This window comes from Salmo salar, chromosome ssa07 (assembly GCF_905237065.1).
Source record: "Salmo salar chromosome ssa07, Ssal_v3.1, whole genome shotgun sequence".
NCBI lineage: Eukaryota > Metazoa > Chordata > Actinopteri > Salmoniformes > Salmonidae > Salmo > Salmo salar.
Window position 1 is genome coordinate 12,953,743 of NC_059448.1, and position 24,601 is coordinate 12,978,343.

The following is a 24,601-nucleotide window of genomic DNA, read 5'->3' on the forward strand; positions in this document are numbered from 1 at the left end:
CGTCGTAGCCTTGAGAAGCAAACGCTAGGCAAACTCTGGGATCAAACTGCCAAACTCGATGGCAATCCAACAGGCTTTCGTGTGATCCCTTGCGAATAAATATAACCAGACGATACAAGTTGGCAGCACATCTGATGTGTCTGGATGTGTGCTGTAGATGGAAACACAGATATGAGAATAGGACATTTCGGTGGTTGCAAAAGGAGTAGGGTGCTGATGTCATCAGACTAGGGAAACAGAACCGTCTTCATACTACACAATTTCTCATGTCGTGTATGGATTCAGAGTGAACGTAAAGCAAACATACAAGACCTTGTAGCATTACGCATACTGTATTACATATTCAAATATAACATATGATCTATTACTGAACTGAATTAAGCACTTTCACTGAGAGAAATTCAGTTATCCCTGACACTGCAAAGGGTCATTACGTCTGTCAAGAGTGCACTGGTGTGGAATGGCTGAAGGGTGCTGTATGCTCAACACTAGAAAGTCAACACTGACAGACAAGCGTAGCCCTGAGCAAAAGCTACACTCTGTGTGAGTTTGCACGTTCACACACTCGTACAGGAAGCACAAATTCTGAATACAAACAGTGAAAAGAGAAACGTTCACACACATATTCATATGCTCCCGTTCTCGTTCCCACGCATACACACACACGCTTGCAGACGAGCAGGCAGACAGACAGGCAGACACACACACGCTCGTAGACAGACAGACAGACAGACAGACAGATGCGCTCACAGACAGACAGACAGACAGACAGACAGACAGACAGACAGACAGACAGACAGACAGACAGACAGACAGACAGACAGACAGACACACGCGCTCGTAGACAGACAGACAGACAGACAGACAGACAGACAGACACACGCGCTCGTAGACAGACAGACAGACAGACAGACAGACAGACAGACAGACAGACAGACAGACAGACACACGCGCTCGTAGACAGACAGACAGACAGACAGACAGACAGGCAGGCAGGCAGGCAGGCAGGCAGGCAGGCAGGCAGGCAGGCAGGCAGGCAGGCAGGCAGACACGTATACACATGCACAGTGTACTGTATAGAGAACAATAAACAGATGTGGATAGAGACAGATCCCTTCTGTGAGAAGGGGATGCACATTCCCATCACCTGTGTTCTGCAGCATTATGTTCCCATTACACACTGTTCTAATTAGCCAACCAGTGGTAGAGACACATTGAGAATCCCCATGGTAACCAGATCCCCCATTGTCCCTTATATATTCTGCTTACTACTACAGAATATACTAGACCCCCAGTCCAAAGCCCTATTTCCTGTCTTCTTACTCTCCCTCTTCCCTCCCTTCCTCCCTCACATAGTTTATATCAAATATTTCCGTATTCCATATTTCTCCGCATGTGCTGACAGACCGTCATTACCAAAGAAACCCTGCTTAGCCCCCGAGGCCACGGGCGAACATTGATCTGCAAGAAAGATGCTCAAAGTACTGGCGTGTCTGTATGGAGGACTGCACATGGTCCAGTCCCAGCCCAGCTTCCTCAGGGTCTATCTGGCAATCGACCAGAAACCCAATGTATGTTCAAAGCAAACAGCCAGAGGCCGACAAATCCAGTCAGTAAAACAGCCAGACAGTCAACTACACTAGGAGTCAATCCCAGCGCCTTCCATTTGATTCAACACAATTCCCTTGCGAAGGAGCACGATTTGTAATTACAAGCCATTGATCAGTGGGGGGTGAGACAGAGCGACACTCCCATCGATAATCACTCACTTTTTTCCTAATTACTTCACCCCATCGACCCAACACAACACAAGACAACAGCAACAGAGGGGGATAACATGATGGAAACTGAGCACCACAGTGGCTCTGAAAAGTATTGAGGGAATCCCAGAGAGACAGATCCTCTGTCAAATGTCTTGAGGGGAGGAGGGGGAGGCACGGGGGAGAGGAAAAGGAGGTTAGGGGGGTTAAGCCCATCTCTGTATCGATTTAGTGTCCTCTTGATGACTTTATACTTTTATATTAATATCACCAATCTGAGGTAAAAAATGATGTCTATTTTCACTCTATTGTGTGAGGTGAAAATGTGAGCTTGTGTAAGGTAGTACCACAAGCTGTCCGCGGTGATATTAGTGCATTGTTAAATAATTGAATATGGCTAAATAATGTTGGAGGACAGTATAAAGTATGTGACTAACTATTGCGACAACTACATCTAGTTCTCAGTCATTTAACCATTTAGAGAGTAAAAAAAATGCTATCAAACACACTTTAACTGGGCACTGCTCTAGAGCTTCTGTAGTGACTCTGCAGCTGCCTGAACGTTCCCCGTCCCTACTGATACAAACGCCACGTATTACATCTGAATTGACTTGCGATGTTTGTTGATTTGACTTAAGAAAATGGAGAGCTGGCCATTCAAGCAGGAGTCTGGAATTATTTGCTGGTGATGGTTGCAAATCGATGGCTTTAATTTGGCTCCCGAGTGGTGCAGCGGTCTAAGGCACTGCATCTCAGTGCAAGAGGCGTCACTACAGACCCTGGTTTGATTCCAGGCTGTATCACAACCGCCCGTGGGTTGGGAGTCCCAAAGGGTGACTCACAATTGGCTCAGTGTCGTCTGGGTTAGGGGTTGGCCGGGGTAGGCCGTCACTGTTACATAAACACATTTTTAACAATAGTCTGTGTATGAGCAGATGCAGACACGCTCCTGATTTCTCTCTCATACCTATTTGGCACCAATCCTTCTTTGTGCTCTGTTCAATGCATTTCGGACTTCAACTTTAAGACCTAGGAATGTGTAATGAGGAAAACTGATGCTACAGGTTCTCCCTCAGTCAGAAAATAGCTTCACATTTCAATAACTCAAGGCCAGCGCATTAACAGCATGAATGGGAGTTTTTATTCTTTTTGCGAAGGTTGGGGCTATGAAAAAATGAACATTGGCAGCAAGTTTTTAACTTTTTGAACATGGTTGAGGGCATGTGTGTCTGGATTTCACTTCATTTTGGAAGCGGATGACGCCCTTAAGACGTTTTGACATGAATAACGACCAGTTAGAGACAAGAAAAAAATTGTTCGCTCAACTTGTGTTCCACTGATCACCGACACTGATCAACGATGAGACAGCCTATAGGGAGGAGGTCAGAGACCTGGCAGTGTGGTGCCAGGATAACAACCTCTCCCTCAACGTGATCAAGACAACGGAGATGATTGTGGACTACAGGAAAGGAGGGCTAAGCACGCTGTAATGGCGCAGGTTGAGAGCTTCAAGTTCCTTGGTGACCACATCACCAATGAACTATCATGGTCCAAACACACCAAGACACTCATGAAGAAGGCATGACAATGCCTATTCCCCCTCAGGAGACTGAAAAGATTTGGCATTGGTCCTCAGATCCTCAAAAAGTTCTACAGCTGCACCATCGAGAGCATCCTGACTGGTTGCATCACCGGCTGGTATGGTAACTGCTCGGCCTCTGCCCGCAAGGCACTACAGAGGGTAGTGTATACGGCCCAGTACGTCACTGGGCCAAACTTCCTGCCATCCAGGACCTCTATACCAGGCGGTGTCAGAGGAAGGCCCTGAAAATTGCCAGACTCCAGCCACCCCAGTCATAGACTGTTCTCTCTACTACCACACGGCAAGCGATACCGGAACGCCAAGTCTAGGTCCAACAGGCTTCTTAACAGCTTCTACCCCCAAGCCATAAGACTGCTGCTACTCTCAGTTTATTATCTATGCATAGTCGCTTTACCTCTACCTACATGTACATATTACCTCAATTACCTTGACTAACCTGTGCCCCCACATATTGACTCTGTACCGGTACCCCCTGTATATAGCCTTGTTACTGTTATTTTATTGTTGCTCTTTAAGTATTTGTTATTTTTCTATATATATATATATTATTTTTTACTTCAGTCAAGTTTATTATTATTATTTTTGGGGGGGGTATTTTTCTTAAAACTGCATTGTTGGTTATGGGCTCGTAAAAGCATTTCACTGTAAGGTTGTATTCGGAGCATGTGACTAATAAAGTTGGATATGATTTGACTTACGTTCTACTCTACTTTGATGCATGATTACAGTTTAGTGACAAATACCTTACTGTATCATGTTTCAACAACTCAGTTTCAATGCCAATTTTCTATTCTGATTGTATTCAATTGGTATTCAGCATTACAGACTAACGAATGGAAGTTGCCATCCTGAACTTCAGAATGTACTCCAATGAATGAGGACCCCTTTCTGTGGTCTATTAAATATTAAACTTGCCGGACAGAGCTCTAACGCACCACTATTCCCCTGATACGCACATGCTTTTGGAGATGGCCAACTTGCTCAGGTAACCAGGAATATACGTATGGCGAAGCCAACTGTTGCTGACGTCACCGTTTCGCGGTATATAAATCTTGTGCGTCCATCCATTCAGTGACCAGGTGGCCCTCCTACTGCGTCATCAGCTGATTAGTGATAAATGCGCCAGAGCATGGCGGAAGGCCGGCAGAGTAGCTGACCAGATCTGTCCCTATGGAGCTTACATCATCAAGGAGGTGCCCCTTAACAACGCCTAGCAACACAACCCGACTGTGTCTGAGTGGCTAAGCCTGACCCTGAACACACAGAAGGGCCCATGAGCGATCACCTTACAGGGCGTCATTTCACTGCATTCTGTCTGTGGCACGGAAGGGAATAAAGATATTAACAAAAATAAAATCTCTGTAGTCAGTGACACATCTATCCCCTGTGAGTGATCACCGCCCAGCCTCACAGGCAGGCCTTTGGCTGGCTGCAGTCTGTGGCACAGAGATGAATAAATATCTCTGTGATCTCTATGGTCAGTGGCATCAGATAACCTCCAGTTTTAAGAGCAGCATGCCATGAAGCAGGCCTCCAGTGAGAGGAGACCAGATGGATCAGAGATTGAACACAAAGAGACCCCCTTAGAGCTCCACACTGAGCCACAGTCTGGTCGTGATCAACACATTCCGTTAATATACAATAAGGAGCTGACCCTGCCAGATATGATGACACACAAACAATGCAGCCTGGGTATTGGGGACTGGTGTTGCCTAATAAGATAAGATGAGCATTTTATCATTTATCTTTTGAACTCTGCGTTGCTGGGAAAGGGCTCCTAAGTAAGCATTTCACTGTAAAGTATACACCTGTTGTACTTGACACGTGAAAAATAACATTTGATCTGATAAACAATTCCTAGGTATTGGGGACGGGTGTTGCCTAATACAGTGAGATTGTTGCGGGCGAGTTTTTATGAATCATTTCCCACCCCTGTGGGCTTTGATTGATGGATTCTAAACGTTGTGTTTGTTGCAGAGCTGTGATATTCCTACGTTCACACGCCCTCCCACCTCTCCTGTCAGCGCGGAAAGGCATCTTAAGGTGTTTATTTATACACCCAATAGGGCCTCTTCGACTTAGTGCTGCTTCCATATACTCTCTGTGCACAAGGAATCAATTTCAAACTGAGATTTCTGCATGTCTCCTAAAACAGACAGGATTACATCATGAAGTGATTGGACCACGAACCATTAAATCACAAGACATGAACATCGATAGAACCCTTATCATAACATTTTAATTAACAATTACTTAAAACCTAACGGGTAACAAAAATAAAAAAAGCATTTCACAGTCCTTAGATCAGAAGGCACATCTTAGATTGATTTCATTGTCATTTCTGATAGTCTGTCATTTACAAGTGCAAGCCATCCTTTGAATGGGAACTGCAGTTACTGTCAAAGTTGCTAGAGGGTGCATTGACTTCAGACTGTAAATGTTGGTATTGTCCCATCATGGCTATTAAGGAAGTCCATAGAAAGCTAAGGCCAGGCCTCTGACAAGAGGGACTGGGGCGTGCTGAACACTTACAGTATGTGACATGGGACTGGGGAGCGATTGAAAGATCACTAGTTCACTGAAAAGGCCAATGGTAAAGTCAATCAGGAGCTTGTGACCCCCATTACAGTCCTTGTAGTCTGTAACATCTTACATCTGCACTCAAACCTACATGTGGAGCATGGGTGAGATGACTAGGAGAGTTAGTTTAATTGGAGCTGAATGGAAGGAACCATCCCCTTAGACAGACAGACATTCCATGGAATTACCAAGAGTTCTGTGGTCTATATGAAACAAAAGGCACTTCATTGAATCAGGAATCATGACACTAACACATTTTCTGGAAAAGTCATTGCTACAAACTATACATATACAAAACAATCAATCAAACAGGTATATACACGCGTACTGTATAAAACTCATTTGGTCTGTGCTGTGAATTGATTTGTTCCGGTACTTAAAAAAGCAGAAGCATAAAAGTAACATCCGAGTGATTGCTTTTTCTCAACAGTCAAATGCATCATGACAGTCATGCTTGTATAGTTTGGTTCAACTGCTGAAATGTCTGTTGTCCTGCAAAGGGGCGTGAATCACAACCGCCTTCATTCACCAACTTCTGAGGTAAATCAGAAACTGCTTCTTTGACAACGTTGACGAAAATAGTCATTTGTGACGTAACACTTTGGGGAATGAGCTCAAAACCTGAGCGTTTGTTTGAAAGATGCAGAGACCCAGATTTCATGGACAACAGAAAATGCTATAAGCTACAGTATAGTTCTTTGGCTTTGGATTTCAGATGGCACTGGTGATACATTAACAGTGTATTCGCACAGCATCTGTAACTATAACCAGAGGACGTATTCAACAACAATCCCAATAGATGGTTTCTATTATGACCCTATAGTGCAATCATATAGGGATCATATACCTTGTCCTGTGAGATCAGCGTAAGCAACAATAATGTCAAATCACCGCAAGAAAAGGATCTGTGTTTTTTTTTGTATTGCTTCCTGTTTCTCTTCTCTTTTCTCTTTCAACCGATATTCCACAGAAACATCCAAGTGTTTCACGGAGTCGCGTACAGTAAAACAACCACCCAAGTCCTCTCTTACCTTCTTCACATCCTCTCCTCTTATTTATAAAACCAGTTTATTTATCTACAAGTCTTTCCTTATTTCGTCTGTTTAAACATGTGACTGCATCCCCTTGCTGGGATTGAGCGCGCCCTGCTTGTTGTGCGCCCCGGAGATCCAATGGTAGCAGTCGGTGGCGGACTTGTTGCGTGGTGTGACAGCGCAACGGGTGCAGTAGACGATGCCCAGTGCCACCATCACCACGATGAAGATACAGAGGGGCACCAGGAGGCCTACCAGCAGCCAGTTGGCACCATCCTGCTTCTGGCTACTCTCATCCTCCTGGGGAGGCTCCCTTTCATCCTCCACCTCCACTACGTCCTCCTGGGGTGGCTCCCTCTCATCCTCCACCTCCACCACGTCCTCCTGGGGAGGCTCCCTCTCATCCCCCCCCTCCCTCTCCACCTCCACCTCCACCACGTCCTCCTGGGGAGGCTCCCTCTCATCCCCCCCCTCCCTCTCCACCTCCACCTCCACCACGTCCTCCTGGGGCGGCTGCCTCTCATCCTTTCTCTCCCCCTCCACCACGTCCTCCTGGGGCGGCCCCCTCTCATCCTCCCTCTCCACCACGTCCTCCTGGTGCGGCCCCCTCTCATCCTCCCCCTCCACCTCCACCACGTCCTCCTGGGGCGGCCCCCTCTCATCCTCCCCCTCCACCACGTCCTCCTGGTGCGGTTCCCTCTCATCCTTTCTCTCCTCCTCCATCTCCACCACGTCCTCCTGGGGCAGCCCCCTCTCATCCTCCCCCTCCACCTCCACCACGTCCTCCTGGGGCGGCCCCCTCTCATCCTCCCCCTCGACCACGTCCTCCTGGGGCGGCTCCCTCTCATCCTCCCTCTCCACCACGCCCTGGTCGGGTGTGAGGGGGGTTTGAGGGGCCAGGGGAGAAGGCAGGGAGGGGGTGTGCTGGCCTGGGTCCTGGTCCATCTCTGGGGGGGATGTCACCCACCCATTGTCAATTCCCCCCACTTCCTCATTCTCACCAGCTCCATCATAGTTGGATGCGGGGACATACTGGTCAGTGATTGGCTCCTGCCGCGTGGTAAGTCCTTGGTCCTGGCTGGTGGGGGTGGAACTGATCCAGAACCAGTTCCAGGCCCCTCCCGAGATAGTGGAGGTGGGGAGGACTGAGGGACTGGCAGTGGTTTCCTCATCCTCCTCAAACCAATACCTGTCAGATGTGGGAGTTGGGGTGGGGGTTGTGTAAGATGTGGGGCTGGGAGAGAGACTGGGCGTGGGTTCCAACTCTGGCTGGACCTTGGCTGGGACATTCCAATTCATGATGTCCCAGCCGGGTGTATACTCCTCCTCTTCTTCCTCCTCCTCCTCTTCTTCCTCCTCCTCGGGCTCTTCCGTGGGGGGGGACAGGAATGGGTTGTGGTGTAGGACTGGCTCCTCCTGGGGTGCGCTGGTGACCCAGATGATGTCACTTTCCAGTCTGGGAGGGTCTGTGAGCCAGTCCAGGGACTCTTCCTCCTCCGGGGGCCAGTCGGTGTAGGTCTGCTGGGGGTCCCACTTGGAACCGGGTTGACGGGTGACCCAGGGGTACGAGGGCGTGACTGCGGTGGGTGAGTCCTCCCCTATCTTTCTGCAGGAGAATTGGTCAGAGAGTAGCTCGTAGCCCACCTCGCAGTAACACTCGAAGCCCCCCTCGTAGTTCACACACATCTGCTGACATGTCCCAGGGATCTGACACTCGTCGGTGTCCTGGCAGTGGGAGGGGTCCTCAGGCAGGGGGGAGAAGCCCAGGTGGCAGTGGCAGACGTGAGAGCCAGGCGTGTTCTCGCAGGCGTGCTCACAGGGGTCCTCCATGCACTCGTCCACGTCCTCGCAGTCGCCCTCCTGGTCCGGCCGGTAGCCCTGGCGGCAGCGGCACTCGAAGGTCCCCGGGGCGTTGACGCACAGCTGCTCGCAGGGACTCTGCAGGCACTCATCTACATCCAGGCAACCACGCTCATCCGGGGCTAGCATGTAGCCTTCGGGGCAGGCACAGCGGTAGCCGCCCGACAGGGGAAGGCATTCGAACTCGCAGGGGGCGCTGTGGCACGGGTCGACAGCAACACATGTCTGCCCGTCGTCACCGAGCTGAAAGCCGTCCGAGCACTCACAGTAGTAGTGTTCCCTGGCCTCCTGGCAGAAATGCTCGCAGCCTCCGTTGTCCCGATCACACCAGCTCTTCTCTGTGGTGTCGGAGCAGAGGGGCGTCTCCCTGGACCACCCCACAGTGCCATCCTCCCTCCGCATACACAGCACTGACTGCTCCTCCTCGGTGCCCCCCGGGCAGGGCACCGTGGCTACAGATCCGAAGGGGACGTGGGTAAGGAGGCTACTGAGGAGACTGAAGGGGGTACTATAGAGGGCATTTCCGCCCCCCTCGCTCCAAATAGCCGGGCACATGCCCTTGTAGGTGTAGTGGCACAAGTAGCCATCCACGGGCACCGAACACGAGCCGTCCAGCCATTTAAAATTCTCATGCTGCTCGTGGGCGGCTGTGCCATAAGTCATAACCACACAGCGCGGGGCCGAACAGGTACTGGGTAAGTCATCCCTCAGCCAGTTGGTGTACTGGGTATCCTGGTCACCCGTAATCCAGGAGAACCCACGGAGAGGGCGAGAGGCGGTACACTGGCGAGGCTGTCTCTGGAGACCAATCCACACCCGGACCTTGGTTCTGGGGCCCCGTAGCTCCACGCTGGAGAAGAGAGCAGCGATAGTGTCAGCCCCCTCTTGGAGTTTGACTGTGGCCAGGTTGCCTCCCTTCTCCTTACAACTCCTCCAGGAGTCCAGGAAGGTCTTGCGCTGAAAGTAGACCACAAAGCAGCCGTCCTCATTGCACAGAGCGTCCCTCTCCTGTAGCTCCTGGCCCCATACAGGGGGACTATAGTAGAGGAGACCCAGTAGTGAGACGACAACAGCAGCAGCACAGCACACTGGGGAGCCCATTGTTAGTTCACTCTCCACAGCTCACTTTTCAAATCCTCGCTTTTTCTTTTTCTTATTTTTTCTCTTTCTCCTCTTCAACTTTTTTACTATTTGTTTCTTCTTGTTTTTTTTCTTCTCATCCAAACTTTTGTCTCTTCATCTGCACTTTACCTCTCCAAACCTCTCTCTCTCTGTCCAACTACCTCAGTCTTCCCTGCTAACAGAGTTCTGTGCCGGTGTTGAGTGCTTGCAGATTGTCCCTAGATTTCAGAGAGGGAGTGGGAAGAGAGAGAGAGGGAGGGAGAGTGAGAGTGCGAGAGAGGGAGGGAGGGAGGGAGGGCAAAAGGGGAATGAGCGAAGGAAAGAGGGAGGGAATTGAAAAAATAATTATATGTTTTTGGAAGAGGTGGGGGGTTCTCAATGTGTGTGTGTGTGTGTGTGTGTGTGTGTGTGTGTGTGTGTGTGTGTGTGTGTGTGTGTGTGTGTGTGTGTGTGTGTGTGTGTGTGTGTAGAGAGAGATGCCTGTGACTGTCTCGGGGAGGGCTGGGGGAGGTGCACTGCACTGTGTATATTTATCTTTCTAAGAGTGTGTCGTAAGGTGTTCATAAGTCAGTTTATGGAAATAGATTGGGACCCAGCCATACCCCCCATATCCCCTACCCTCCAACAACACACACACAGGCACACACACACATACACACACAAACATACACACACAAAAACACACCATCCCACCAGGCCTTAAAGGCAGATATTCATTTATGACGCTTCAAAATGTTTTTGTTTTCTTCAATAATTCCACAAGCAGGAGAATTATCAGACAAAGACCTGCCTGTGTTCCAATAGCCCACCACTCTGTTCCCCTTGGTCTCCTTTCAGTCCATAGCTGAATCTTTCTCTCTTTTCTTTGGTCCGTCTTTTTTACCTCTGTCTTTGCAGAGAGAACATTAACACTTTTTGCTTAACGAGCATGTCTGTTAAATGGAAATTACCGGTTAAAGGTTTGAATGCATATCCTCAAGGGATGTCTGTTTATCTGAATGATACTTGTGTCTGTTCTTCTTTGTGTGTGTGTGTGTGTGTGTGTGTGTGTGCGCGCGCACGTGCGTGCGTGCGTGCGTGCATGTGTGTGTGCATGCACACACCCACATGTAATACATTTTGTAAATACTGCATTCCCCACTCGCTTTTCTGTCCTTTACCAAAGCAACTCGTGGAATCAAATTAAGATTCCTTTCGCTCATAAAATTTGTCATCCGACACTGACGCTATAGCCTTAAGCAAGAAAGAAGATACCAGCCTAGCTCACATTGCATATACAACCATGATAGCAACAATCATTCCACTCAAATTGCTAATAACGCTCCTTTTGATATGGAACCAGAGAAAGTGGCCCAGGCCCTGCACAGGAAAGGGCCTCAGGGTTCGGGAATGAAAACAAGGCACGAGTTAATGGAGACTGTGTTTCCAACCAAACTGGGGGGGGACGTAGCAGTCTGGGGAGGAGGTATCAGTCTGGGGAGGATGTATTCGTCTGGGGAGGTATCAGTCTGGGGAGGATGTATTAGTCTGGGGAGGAGGTATCAGTCTGGGGAGGATGTATCAGTCTGGGGAGGACGTATCAGTCTGGGGAGGATGTATCAGTATGGGGAGGAGGTATCAGTCTGGGGAGGACGTATCAGTCTGGGGAGGATGTATTAGTCTGGGGAGGATGTATCAGTCTGGGGAGGAGGTATCAGTCTGGGGAGGAGGTATCAGTCTGGGGAGGAGGTATCAGTCTGGGGAGGACGTATCAGTCTGGGGAGGATGTATCAGTCTGGGGAGGAGGTATCAGTCTGGGGAGGACGTAGCAGTCTGGGGAGGACGTATCAGTCTGGGGAGGACGTATCAGTCTGGGGAGGAGGTATCAGTCTGGGGAGGATGTATCAGTCTGGGGAGGAGGTATCAGTCTGGGGAGGATGTATCAGTCTGGGGAGGAGGTATCAGTCTGGGGAGGAGGTATCAGTCTGGGGAGGATGTATCAGTCTGGGGAGGAGGTATCAGTCTGGGGAGGATGTATTAGTCTGGGGAGGATGTATCAGTCTGGGGAGGAGGTATCAGTCTGGGGAGGACGTATCAGTCTGGGGAGGATGTAGCAGTATGGGGAGGAGGTATCAGTCTGGGGAGGATGTAGCAGTATGGGGAGGAGGTATCAGTCTGGGGAGGATGTATCAGTCTGGGGAGGAGGTATCAGTCTGGGGAGGAGGTATCAGTCTGGGGAGGTTGTATCAGTCTGGGGAGGACGTAGCAGTCTGGGGAGGAGGTATCAGTCTGGGGAGGAGGTATCAGTCTGGGGAGGATGTATCAGTCTGGGGAGGATGTATCAGTCTGGGGAGGATGTATCAGTCTGGGGAGGAGGTATCAGTCTGGGGAGGAGGTATCAGTCTGGGGAGGATGTATCAGTCTGGGGAGGAGGTATCAGTCTGGGGAGGACGTATCAGTCTGGGGAGGATGTATCAGTCTGGGGAGGAGGTATCAGTCTGGGGAGGACGTATCAGTCTGGGGAGGAGGTGTCAGTCTGGGGAGGAGGTATCAGTCTGGGGAGGAGGTATCAGTCTGGGGAGGAGGTATCAGTCTGGGGAGGACGTATCAGTCTGGGGAGGTATCAGTCTGGGGAGGTGTATCAGTCTGGGGAGGATGTATCAGTCTGGGGAGGTATCAGTCTGGGGAGGATGTATCAGTCTGGGGAGGATGTATCAGTCTGGGGAGGAGGTATCAGTCTGGGGAGGTATCAGTCTGGGGAGGAGGAATCAGTCTGGGGAGGAGGTATCAGTCTGGGGAGGATGTATCAGTCTGGGGAGGACGTATCAGTCTGGGGAGGACGTATCAGTCTGGGGAGGATGTATCAGTCTGGGGAGGTATCAGTCTGGGGAGGACGTATCAGTCTGGGGAGGACGTATCAGTCTGGGGAGGACGTATCAGTCTGGGGAGGAGGTATCAGTCTGGGGAGGATGTAGAAGAATCACAATGAGCTCATAAAAAAAGAAAACTTGGCCAAATCTCCCGGCCAAATGGTATGCACCAGCTCGTCACCTTTTAGAAAAGGGTAAAGGGGGCTAAGAGTCAGGAAAGGCTTCTCTGATCCACCGGACGATAAAACACACACATGCACACAGCCCTTTGGTTTCCTCCGACACATTGAAATTGCCGTGGGTTGAGGGTTAGGGGGAATTGCGGTGTAGGAGCTGGGTCTAGGGCTGTCAGGGTCTCAATGCCATAAAGGTACACTTCTGATGGAACGGAAGACAAAACACACATCTGGGTTCCTCTGAGCCATAGAAAAAGGACCAGGTTTTTAGGAGTGAGGCATAGGAGGGGGTAGAGGGGTGTCGAGCCCTCCTCCAACACATGCCGACAGCTTGAGCTGCAGTGCAGTGAAACTCTAACCAAGCAGTGACCTGAGTCCATTTGTCCCCCGCGGTGACAAACGTTAAACCGGGGGACCTCGGCAGAACTCAGTTTTATGGCAGTTTTATAGCTCCAAGTGTTTGGATGTTAAATGGTGTTTAATGATCACTCCCCCCTCAAACACATCCCTCCCCCTCTAACACCTCCCTCGCCCCTCTAACACATCCCTCCCCCTCTAACAGATCCCCCCCTCTAACACATCCCTCCCCCTCTAACACATCCCTCCCCCTCTAACACATCCCTCCCCCTTAACAATCCCTCCCCCTCTAACACATCCCTCCCCCCTCTAACAGATCCCCCCCTCTAACACCTCCCTTCCCCTCTAACACATCCCTCCCCCCTCTAACACCTCCCTCCCCCTCTAACACATCCCTCCCTCTAACACCTCTCCCCTCCCCCCTCTAACACATCCCTCCCCTCTAACACATCTCCCCTCCCCCCTCTAACACATCCCTCCCCCTTCTAACACCTCCCTCCCCCTCTAACACATCCCTCCCTCTAACACATCCCTCCCCCCCTAACACCTCCCTCCCCCTCTAACACATCCCTCCCCCCTCTAACACATCCCTCCCCCCTCTAACACATCCCTCCCCCTCTAACACATCCCTCCCCCTCTAACACCTCCCTCCCCCCTCTAACACCTCCCTCCCCCTCTAACACATCCCTCCCCCTCTAACACCTCCCTCCCCCTCTAACACCTCCATCCCCCCCTAACACATCCCTCCCCCTCTAACACATCCCTCCCCCTCTAACACATCCCTCCCCCCTCTAACACCTCCCTCCCCCTCTAACACCTCCCTCCCCCCTCTAACACCTCCCTCCCCCCTCTAACACCTCCCTCCCCCCTCTAACACCTCCCTCCCCCCCTAACACATCCCTCCCCCTCTAACACATCCCTCCCCCTCTAACACATCCCTCCCCCTCTAACACCTCCCTCCCCTCTAACACCTCCCTCCCCCTCTAACATCCCTCCCTCCCCCTCTAACACATCCCTCCCCCCTCTAACACATCCCTCCCCTTCTAACTCAGCCCTCCCCCTCTAACACATCCCTCCCCTCTAACATCTCCCTCCCTCCCCCTAACACATCCCTCCCCCCTGTAACACCTCCCTCCTGCCCTCTAACAGTCTCTCCTGCCCTCTAACAGTCTCTCCTGCCCTCTAACAGGCTCTCCTGCCCTCTAACAGTCCCTCCTGCCCTCTAACAGTCCCTCCTGCCCTCTAACAGGCCCTCCTGCCTCCTGCCCTCTAACAGGCCCTCCTGCCCTCTAACAGTCTCTCCTGCCCTCTAACAGGCCCTCCTGCCCTCTAACAGTCTCTCCTGCCCTCTAACAGTCTCTCCTGCCCTCTAACAGTCTCTCCTGCCCTCTAACAGTCTCTCCTGCCCTCTAACAGTCTCTCCTGCCCGCTAACAGGCCCTCCTGCCCTCTAACAGTCTCTCCTGCCCGCTAACAGGCCCTCCTGCCCTCTAACAGGCCCTCCTGCCCTCTAACAGTCTCTCCTGCCCTCTAACAGGCCCTCCTGCCCTCTAACAGGCCCTCCTGCCCTCTAACAGTCTCTCCTGCCCTCTAACAGTCTCTCCTGCACTCTAACAGGCCCTCCTGCCCTCTAACAGTCCCTCCTGCCCTCTAACAGGCCCTCCTGCCTCCTGCCCTCTAACAGGCCCTCCTGCCCTCTAACAGGCCCTCCTGCCCTCTAACAGGCCCTCCTGCCCTCTAACAGGCCCTCCTGCCCTCTAACAGGCCCTCCTGCCCTCTAACAGTCTCTCCTGCCCTCTAACAGTCTCTCCTGCCCTCTAACAGGCCCTCCTGCCCTCTAACAGTCCCTCCTGCCCTCTAACAGGCCCTCCTGCCTGCCCTCTAACAGGCCCTCCTGCCCTCTAACAGGCCCTCCTGCCCTCTAACAGGCCCTCCTGCCCTCTAACAGGCCCTCCTGCCCTCTAACAGTCCCTCCTGCCCTCTAACAGGCCCTCCTGCCCTCTAACAGGCCCTCCTGCCCTCTAACAGGCCCTCCTGCACTCTAACAGGCCCTCCTGCCCTCTAACAGGCCCTCCTGCCCTCTAACAGGCCCACTTGCCCTCTAACAGGCCCTCCTGCCCTCTAACAGGCCCTCCTGCCCTCTAACAGGCCCTCCTGCCCTCTAACAGGCCCTCTTGCCCTCTAACAGGCCCTCTTGCCCTCTAACAGGCCCTCCTGCCCTCTAACAGTCTCTCCTGCCCTCTAACAGGCCCTCCTGCCCTCTAACAGTCTCTCCTGCCCTCTAACAGGCCCTCCTGCCCTCTAACAGGCCCTCCTGCCCTCTAACAGTCCCTCCTGCCCTCTAACAGGCCCTCCTGCCTCCTGCCCTCTAACAGTCTCTCCTGCCCTCTAACAGGCCCTCCTGCCCTCTAACAGTCTCTCCTGCCCTCTAACAGGCCCTCCTGCCCTCTAACAGGCCCTCCTGCCCTCTAACAGTCTCTCCTGCCCTCTAACAGTCTCTCCTGCCCTCTAACAGTCCCTCCTGCCCTCTAACAGGCCCTCCTGCCCTCTAACAGTCTCTCCTGCCCTCTAACAGGCCCTCCTGCCCTCTAACAGTCCCTCCTGCCCTCTAACAGGCCCTCCTGCCTCCTGCCCTCTAACAGGCCCTCCTGCCCTCTAACAGGCCCTCCTGCCCTCTAACAGGCCCTCCTGCCCTCTAACAGGCCCTCCTGCCCTCTAACAGGCCCTCCTGCCCTCTAACAGGCCCTCCTGCCCTCTAACAGGCCCTCCTGCCCTCTAACAGGCCCTCCTGCCCTCTAACAGGCCCTCCTGCCCTCTAACAGGCTCTCCTGCCCTCTAACAGTCTCTCCTGCCCTCTAACAGTCCCTCCTGCCCTCTAACAGGCCCTCCTGCCCTCTAACAGGCCCTCCTGCCCTCTAACAGGCCCTCCTGCCCTCTAACAGGCCCTCCTGCCTCCTGCCCTCTAACAGGCCCTCCTGCCCTCTAACAGGCCCTCCTGCCCTCTAACAGGCCCTCCTGCCCTCTAACAGGCCCTCCTGCCCTCTAACAGGCCCTCCTGCCCTCTAACAGGCCCTCTTGCCCTCTAACAGGCCCTCCTGCCCTCTAACAGGCCCTCTTGCCCTCTAACAGGCCCTCCTGCCCTCTAACAGGCCCTCCTGCCCTCTAACAGGCCCTCCTGCCCTCTAACAGGCCCTCCTGCCCTGTAACAGGCCCTCCTGCCCTGTAACAGGCCCTCCTGCCCTCTAACAGTCCCTCCTGCCCTCTAACAGGCCCTCCTGCCCTCTAACAGTCTCTCCTGCCCTCTAACAGTCTCTCCTGCCCTCTAACAGTCTCTCCTGCCCTCTAACAGGCCCTCCTGCCCTCTAACAGTCCCTCCTGCCCTCTAACAGGCCCTCCTGCCCTCTAACAGGCCCTCCTGCCCTCTAACAGGCCCTCCTGCCCTCTAACAGGCCCCCCTGCCCTCTAACAGGCCCTCCTGCCCTGTAACAGGCCCTCCTGCCCTGTAACAGGCCCTCCTGCCCTCTAACAGTCCCTCCTGCCCTGTAACAGGCCCTCCTGCCCTCTAACAGTCTCTCCTGCCCTCTAACAGTCTCTCCTGCCCTCTAACAGTCTCTCCTGCCCTCTAACAGGCCCTCCTGCCCTCTAACAGGCCCTCCTGCCCTCTAACAGGCCCTCCTGCCCTCTAACAGGCCCTCCTGCCCTCTAACAGGCCCTCCTGCCCTCTAACAGGCCCTCCTGCCCTCTAACAGTCCCTCCTGCCCTCTAACAGGCCCTCCTGCCCTCTAACAGGCCCTCCTGCCCTCTAACAGGCCCTCCTGCCCTCTAACAGGCCCCTCCTGCCCTCTAACAGGCCCTCCTGCCCTCTAACAGGCCCTCCTGCCCTCTAACAGGCCCTCCTGCCCTCTAACAGGCCCTCCTGCCCTCTAACAGGCCCTCCTGCCCTCTAACAGGCCCTCCTGCCCTCTAACAGTCTCTCCTGCCCTCTAACAGTCTCTCCTGCCCCTCTAACAGGCCCCTCCTGCCCTCTAACAGGCCCTCCTGCCCTCTAACAGGCCCTCCTGCCCTCTAACAGGCCCTCCTGCCCTCTAACAGTCCCTCCTGCCCTCTAACAGGCCCCTCCTGCCCTCTAACAGTCTCTCCTGCCCTCTAACAGGCCCTCCTGCCCTCTAACAGGCCCTCCTGCCCTCTAACATTCCCTCCTGCCCTCTAACAGGCCCTCCTGCCTCCTGCCCTCTAACAGTCCCTCCTGCCCTCTAACAGGCCCTCCTGCCCTCTAACAGTCCCTCCTGCCCTCTAACAGGCCCTCCTGCCTCCTGCCCTCTAACAGGCCCTCCTGCCCTCTAACAGGCTCTCCTGCCCTCTAACAGGCCCTCCTGCCTCCTGCCCTCTAACAGTCCCTCCTGCCCTCTAACAGGCCCTCCTGCCTCCTGCCCTCTAACAGTCCCTCCTGCCCTCTAACAGGCCCTCCTGCCTCCTGCCCTCTAACAGGCCCTCCTGCCTCCTGCCCTCTAACAGTCCCTCCTGCCCTCTAACAGGCCCTCCTGCCTCCTGCCCTCTAACAGGCCCTCCTGCCCTCTAACAGTCCCTCCTGCCCTCTAACAGGCCCTCCTGCCTCCTGCCCTCTAACAGGCCCTCCTGCCCTCTAACAGGCCCTCCTGCCCTCTAACAGGCCCTCCTGCCCTCTAACAGTCTCTCCTGCCCTCTAACAGGCCCTCCTGCCCTCTAACAGGCCCTCCTGCCCTCTAACAGTCCCTCCTGCCCTCTAACAGGCCCTCCTGCCTCCTGCCCTCTAACAGGCCCTCCTGCCCTCTAACAGGCCCTCCTGCCCTCTAACAGGCCCTCCTGCCCTCTAACAGGCTCTCCTGCCCTCTAACAGGCCCTCCTGCCCTCTAACAGGCCCTCCTGCCCTCTAACAGGCCCTCCTGCCCTCTAACAGTCTCTCCTGCCCTCTAACAGTCTCTCCTGCCCTCTAACAGTCTCTCCTGCCCTCTAACAGGCCCTCCTGCCCTCTAACAGGCCCTCCTGCCCTCTAACAGTCTCTCCTGCCTTCTAACAGGCCCTCCTGCCCTCTAACAGGCCCTCCTGCCCTCTAACAGGCCCTCCTGCCCTCTAACAGGCCCTCCTGCCTCCTGCCCTCTAACAGGCCCTCCTGCCCTCTAACAGGCCCTCCTGCCCTCTAACAGTCCCTCCTGCCCTCTAACAGGCCCTCCTGCCTCCTGCCCTCTAACAGGCCCTCCTGCCCTCTAACAGGCCCTCCTGCCCTCTAACAGGCCCTCCTGCCCTGTAACAGGCCCTCCTGCCCTGTAACAGGCCCTCCTGCCCTCTAACAGGCCCTCCTGCCCTCTAACAGGCCCTCCTGCCCTGTAACAGGCCCTCCTGCCCTCTAACAGTCTCTCCTGCCCCTCTAACAGTCTCTCCTGCCCTCTAACAGGCCCTCCTGCCCTCTAACAGGCCCTCCTGCCCTCTAACAGGCCCTCCTGCCCTCTAACAGGCCCTCCTGCCCTCTAACAGGCCCTCCTGCCCTCTAACAGTCCCTCCTGCCCTCTAACAGGCCCTCCTGCCCTCTAACAGGCCCTCCTGCCCTCTAACAGGCCCTCCTGCCCTCTAACAGGCCCTCCTGCCCTCTAACAGGCCCTCTTGCCCTCTAACAGGCCCTCTTGCCCTCTAACAGGCCCTCCTGCCCTCTAACAGGCCCTCCTGCCCTCTAACAGGCCCTCCTGCCCTCTAACAGTCTCTCCTGCCCTCTAACAGTCTCTCCTGCCCTCTAACAGTCTCTCCTGCCCTCTAACAGGCCCTCCTGCCCTCTAACAGGCCCTCCTGCCCTCTAACAGGCCCTCCTGCCCTCTAACAGGCCCTCCTGCCCTCTAACAGGCCCTCCTGCCCTCTAACAGGCCCTCCTGCCCTCTAACAGTCCCTCCTGCCCTCTAACAGGCCCTCCTGCCCTCTAACAGGCCCTCCTGCCTCCTGCCCTCTAACAGGCCCTCCTGCCCTCTAACAGGCCCTCCTGCCCTCTAACAGTCCCTCCTGCCCTCTAACAGGCCCTCCTGCCTCCTGCCCTCTAACAGGCCCTCCTGCCCTCTAACAGGCCCTCCTGCCCTCTAACAGGCCCTCCTGCCTCCTGCCCTCTAACAGGCCCTCCTGCCCTCTAACAGTCCCTCCTGCCCTCTAACAGGCCCTCCTGCCTCCTGCCCTCTAACAGGCCCTCCTGCCTCCTGCCCTCTAACAGGCCCTCCTGCCCTCTAACAGGCCCTCCTGCCTCCTGCCCTCTAACAGTCCCTCCTGCCCTCTAACAGGCCCTCCTGCCTCCTGCCCTCTAACAGGCCCTCCTGCCCTCTAACAGGCCCTCCTGCCCTCTAACAGGCCCTCCTGCCCTCTAACAGTCTCTCCTGCCCTCTAACAGGCCCTCCTGCCCTCTAACAGGCCCTCCTGCCCTCTAACAGTCCCTCCTGCCCTCTAACAGGCCCTCCTGCCTCCTGCCCTCTAACAGGCCCTCCTGCCCTCTAACAGGCCCTCCTGCCCTCTAACAGGCCCTCCTGCCCTCTAACAGTCCCTCCTGCCCTCTAACAGGCCCTCCTGCCCTCTAACAGGCCCTCCTGCCCTCTAACAGGCCCTCCTGCCCTCTAACAGTCTCTCCTGCCCTCTAACAGGCTCTCCTGCCCTCTAACAGGCTCTCCTGCCCTCTAACAGGCCCTCCTGCCCTCTAACAGGCCCTCCTGCCCTCTATCTCCTGCCCTCTAACAGGCCCTCCTGCCCTCTAACAGGCCCTCCTGCCCTCTAACAGTCCCTCCTGCCCTCTAACAGGCCCTCCTGCCTCCTGCCCTCTAACAGGCCCTCCTGCCCTCTAACAGGCCCTCCTGCCCTCTAACAGGCTCCCCTCCTGCCCTCTAACAGGCCCTCCTGCCTCCTGCCCTCTAACAGGCCCTCCTGCCCTCTAACAGGCCCTCCTGCCCTCTAACAGGCCCTCCTGCCCTGTAACAGGCCCTCCTGCCCTCTAACAGGCCCTCCTGCCCTCTAACAGGCCCTCCTGCCCTCTAACAGCCTCTCCTGCCCTCTAACAGTCTCTCCTGCCCTCTAACAGGCCCTCCTGCCCTCTAACAGGCCCTCTTGCCCTCTAACAGGCCCTCCTGCCCTCTAACAGGCCCTCCTGCCCTCTAACAGGCCCTCCTGCCCTGTAACAGTCCCTCCTGCCCTCTAACAGGCCCTCCTGCCCTCTAACAGGCCCTCCTGCCCTCTAACAGTCTCTCCTGCCCTCTAACAGTCTCTCCTGCCCTCTAACAGTCTCTCCTGCCCTCTAACAGTCTCTCCTGCCCGCTAACAGGCCCTCCTGCCCTCTAACAGTCTCTCCTGCCCGCTAACAGGCCCTCCTGCCCTCTAACAGTCTCTCCTGCCCTCTAACAGTCTCTCCTGCCCTCTAACAGTCTCTCCTGCCCTCTAACACTCCCCTCCTGCCCTCGCTAGTTCCTCTTTAAATACTCTCAATAGGGTGTCTGCAAACATTCATCTAACAACTATCCTTTTAGTCCCTCGCTAGGCTAGAATACAGACTCTAAAAACCCTTCCACAATGTCAAGGACTTTATCACAAGATCCACTAATTATAAGCATTGAGCCGAGTCTTACGCAAACCATATGAGAGTTGAATCAGTCAGTGTGACATCCTCACGACACAATAACGTTTATTTGTATTTTTTATAGGTCATTCAGAATGGAGAATGGACACAGATACTTACTCTGCTGATTACAATCATTTATTTAACCACGGAAAAGTATCGTTATCTATAAAAGAAGCATAACCTTTAGTGGACTGGGAAGATGGAGCGTTGAATGGAGTCGAGGCACAAGGAGATCGTGTGAGAAAGTTTAATAGCTACAGTGTATTTAGTGTTATTGAGATATTGTGTATGTGTGTGTGTGCATATATTAAGCATACATAAACTCAGCAAAAAAGAAACGTCCTCTCACTGTCAACTGCGTTTATTTTCAGCAAACTTAACATGTGTAAATATTTGTATGAACATAAGATTCAACAACTGAGACATAAATTTAACAAGTTCCACAGACATGTGACTAACAGAAATTGAATAATGTGTCCCTGAACAAAGGGGGGTTCAAAATCAAAGTAACAGTGTGGCCACCAGCTGCATTAAGTACTGCAGTGCATCTCCTCATGGACTGCACCAGATTTTCCAGTTCTTGCTGTGAGATGTTACCCCACTCTTCCACCAAAGCACCTGCAAGTTCCCGGACATTTCTGGGGGGAATGGCCCTAGCCCTCACCCTCCGATCCAACAGGTCCCAGATGTGCTCAATGGGATTGAGATCCGGGCTCTTCCCTGGCCATGGCAGAACACTGAGATTCCTGTCTTGCAGGAAATCACGCACAGAACGAGCAGTATGGCTGGTGGCATTGTCATGCTGGAGGGTCATGTCAGGATGAGCCTGCAGGAAGGGCACCACATGAGGGAGGAGGATGTCTTCCCTGTAACGTACAGCATTGAGATTTACTGCAATGACAACACGCTTAGTCCAATGATGCTGTGACACACCGCCCCAGACCATGACGGACCCTCCACCTCCAAATCGATCCCGTTCCAGAGTACAGGCCTCGGTGTAACGCTCATTCCTTCGACGATAAACGCGAATCCGACCATCACCCCTGGTGAGACAAAACCACAACTCATCAGTGAAGAGCACTTTTTGCCAGTCCTGTCTGGTCCAGCAACGGTGGGTTTGTGCCCATAGGCAACGTTGTTGCCAGTGATGGACATGTCTGGTGAGGTCCTGCCTTACAACAGGTCTACAAGCCCTCAGTCCAGCCTCTCATGGACAGTCTGAGCACTGATGGAGGAATTGTGCGTTCCTGGTGTAACTCAGGCAGTTGTTGCCATCCAGTACCTGTCCCGCAGGTGTGATGTTCAGATGTACTGATCCTGTTCAGCTGTTGTTACACGTGGTCTACCACTGCAAGGACGATCAACTGTCCGTCCTGTCTCCCTGCAACGCTGTCTTAGGCGTCTCACAGCACAGACATCGCAATTTATTGCCCTGGCCACATCTGCAGTCCCCTTGCAGCATGCCTAAGGTATGTTCACACAGATGAGCAGGGACCCTGGGCATCTTTCTTTTGGTGTGGAAAGGCCTCTTTAGTGTCCTAAGTTTTCATAACTGTGGCCTTAATTGCCTACCGTCTGTAAGCATCTTAAAGACCGTTCCACAGGTGCACATTGATTAATTGTTTATAGTTACATTTACATTTTACATTTTAGTCATTTAGCAGACGCTCTTATCCAGAGCGACTTACAGTAGTGAATGCATACATTTAATTTCATGCATTTTTTTTTTGTACTGGCCTCCCGTGGGAATCGAACCCACAACCCTGGCGTTGCACACACCATGCTGGCGTTGCAAACACCATGCTCTACCAACTGAGCCACAGGGAAGACATAGTTCATTGAACAAGCATGGAAACAGTGTTTAAACCCTTTACAATGAAGATCTGTGAAGTTATTTGGATTTTTACGAATTGTCTTTGAAAGACAAGGTCCTGAAAAATGGACATTTCTTTTTTTGCTGAGTTTATGTGTGAATGTGCACATCAGAGTATGTGTGTGTGTCTGCATCTGCGCTCACCAATATGTCTAAAGACTTATTTATTTCAGTGACATCCCCAGGCCCCAGGTAGACCAATTGGTGGTCCCAGGCCGGGAGTGAGGAAGCTGGGCTGAAACCATTCCAGCTCCCAGCCTCCCCAGAAACGTCCACTATAACATGGCTAAGACCTATGAGGCCAGTTTTTCCTGGCCCCAATCCACAGGCAATCTGTAAATCCTCTCTTTCTCTCCTCCCTCATGGACCCTTGTTCTCAGCCACAGTCGCAGAGTGTGTGTTCTCTTCCTGACTTCTATGGAACCCTGCTACTTTGAACGGCTACTGCCATTAAAATAGTCCCCTTCAGAAGTTTCCCAATGTCCTAGTTACCAACTTTCAAGGAGGCCTGTTGAGAGTGAGTGGAGAGTGAAGAAACAATGGAATTGTATAGTTATACTGTAGTGAATGAGTGTATCAGAACATGAATCTACTCTCCACTGGAATTCTCTGCCTCTGACCTTATTATGGGGGCTGAGTCACTGGCTCGCTTGCGCTCTCCCATGTCGTCCCTAGGAGGGGTGCATCACGTCGTGCCAGGCTTTTCCCCCCGCTATACTTGATTTCAGTGGGTTGAGTCACTGTTTCAAATTTGTTTATATCCTTGTTAGTGAGCATTTCTCCTTTGCCAAGATAATCCATCCACCTGACAGGTGTGGCATATCAAGAAGATTGTTAAACAGCATTATCATTACACAGGTGCACCTTGTGCTGTGGGACAATAATGGCCACTCTAAAATGTGCAGTTTTGTCACACAGCACAATGCCACAGATGTCTCAAGTTTTGAGGGAGCGTGCAATTGGCATGCTGACTGCAGGAATGTCCATCAGAGCTGTTGGCAGAGAAACCGCCTCCAGCGTCGTTTTAGAGAATCTGGCAGTATGTCCAACCGGCCTCACAACCGCAGACCACGAGTATGGCGTCATGTGGCGAGCGGTTTACTGAGTGCCCCATGGTGGTGGTGGGGTTATGGTATGGGCAAGCTACTGACAAAGAACACAATTGCATTTTATCGATGGCAATTTGAATGCACAAAAATACCATGACCATTGTGAGGCCCATTTTTTAAGGTATCTGTGACAAACAGATGCATATCTGTACTCCCGGTCATGTGAAATCCATAGATTAGGGCCTAATGAATTTGTATTACTTGACTGATTTCCTCATATGAACTGTAACTCAGTAAAATCAATTAAATGAATTTATGTTGCGTTTATATTTTTGTTCAGTATATGTCAATGTGTGTCAAATAGGTACATTGAAAACATTGTATGTTAAAAGCACTATTAGAATGTGTGGGTGTCCTTAAACCAAATGTGTTACAGAGTTTTCTCAAGTTGGAGCTAAGTTGGGGACTACTAAACACTTTAAGTTCAGGTAACACTTTGACCGAAAAGTTGAGTAAACTAAAAAAGGCTATGGAACCAGTTACTAAATAATAATTTGTTGAATCAACAAGATTTTTTTTTTTACAGTGTAGGTCCTGGTATTCTAGTGTTCCATGTGTAGACAGGATGAGTCCCGTATGCCCCTGCTCAGGAAGAGACCATCATAGTAACATCTGGAGTACGATGCAAGGCTTTGGACAGTGTGTGGAGTGCTTTGGAGGGTTTTTG

General features: G+C 52.8%; 1 protein-coding gene across 1 annotated transcript; it reads right to left on the reverse strand.

Moving 5' to 3' along the window:
* Positions 1–6,542: 6,542 nt before the first annotated feature.
* On the reverse strand, positions 6,543–10,203 carry LOC106608581 (complement component C1q receptor). The gene is made up of 2 exons (XM_014206593.2): positions 7,407–10,203; positions 6,543–7,346 (listed from the first exon to the last, which is right to left on the reverse strand). Exons 1-2 carry the CDS (start codon positions 9,936–9,938, stop codon positions 7,047–7,049), a joined length of 2,832 nt encoding a protein of 943 aa, XP_014062068.2. The 5' UTR covers positions 9,939–10,203; the 3' UTR covers positions 6,543–7,046.
* Positions 10,204–24,601: the final 14,398 nt, after the last annotated feature.

Bases quoted from the DNA above. Each gene is read 5' to 3' on its own strand.
- LOC106608581 (XM_014206593.2), bottom strand. From the start codon at position 9,938: ATGGGCTCCCCAGTGTGCTGTGCTGCTGCTGTTGTCGTCTCACTACTG. The intron at 7,347-7,406 runs GTGGAGGTGGAG...GACGTGGTGGAG, and splicing joins CCCAGGAGGACGTGGTGGAG to GTGGAGGATGAGAGGGAGCC.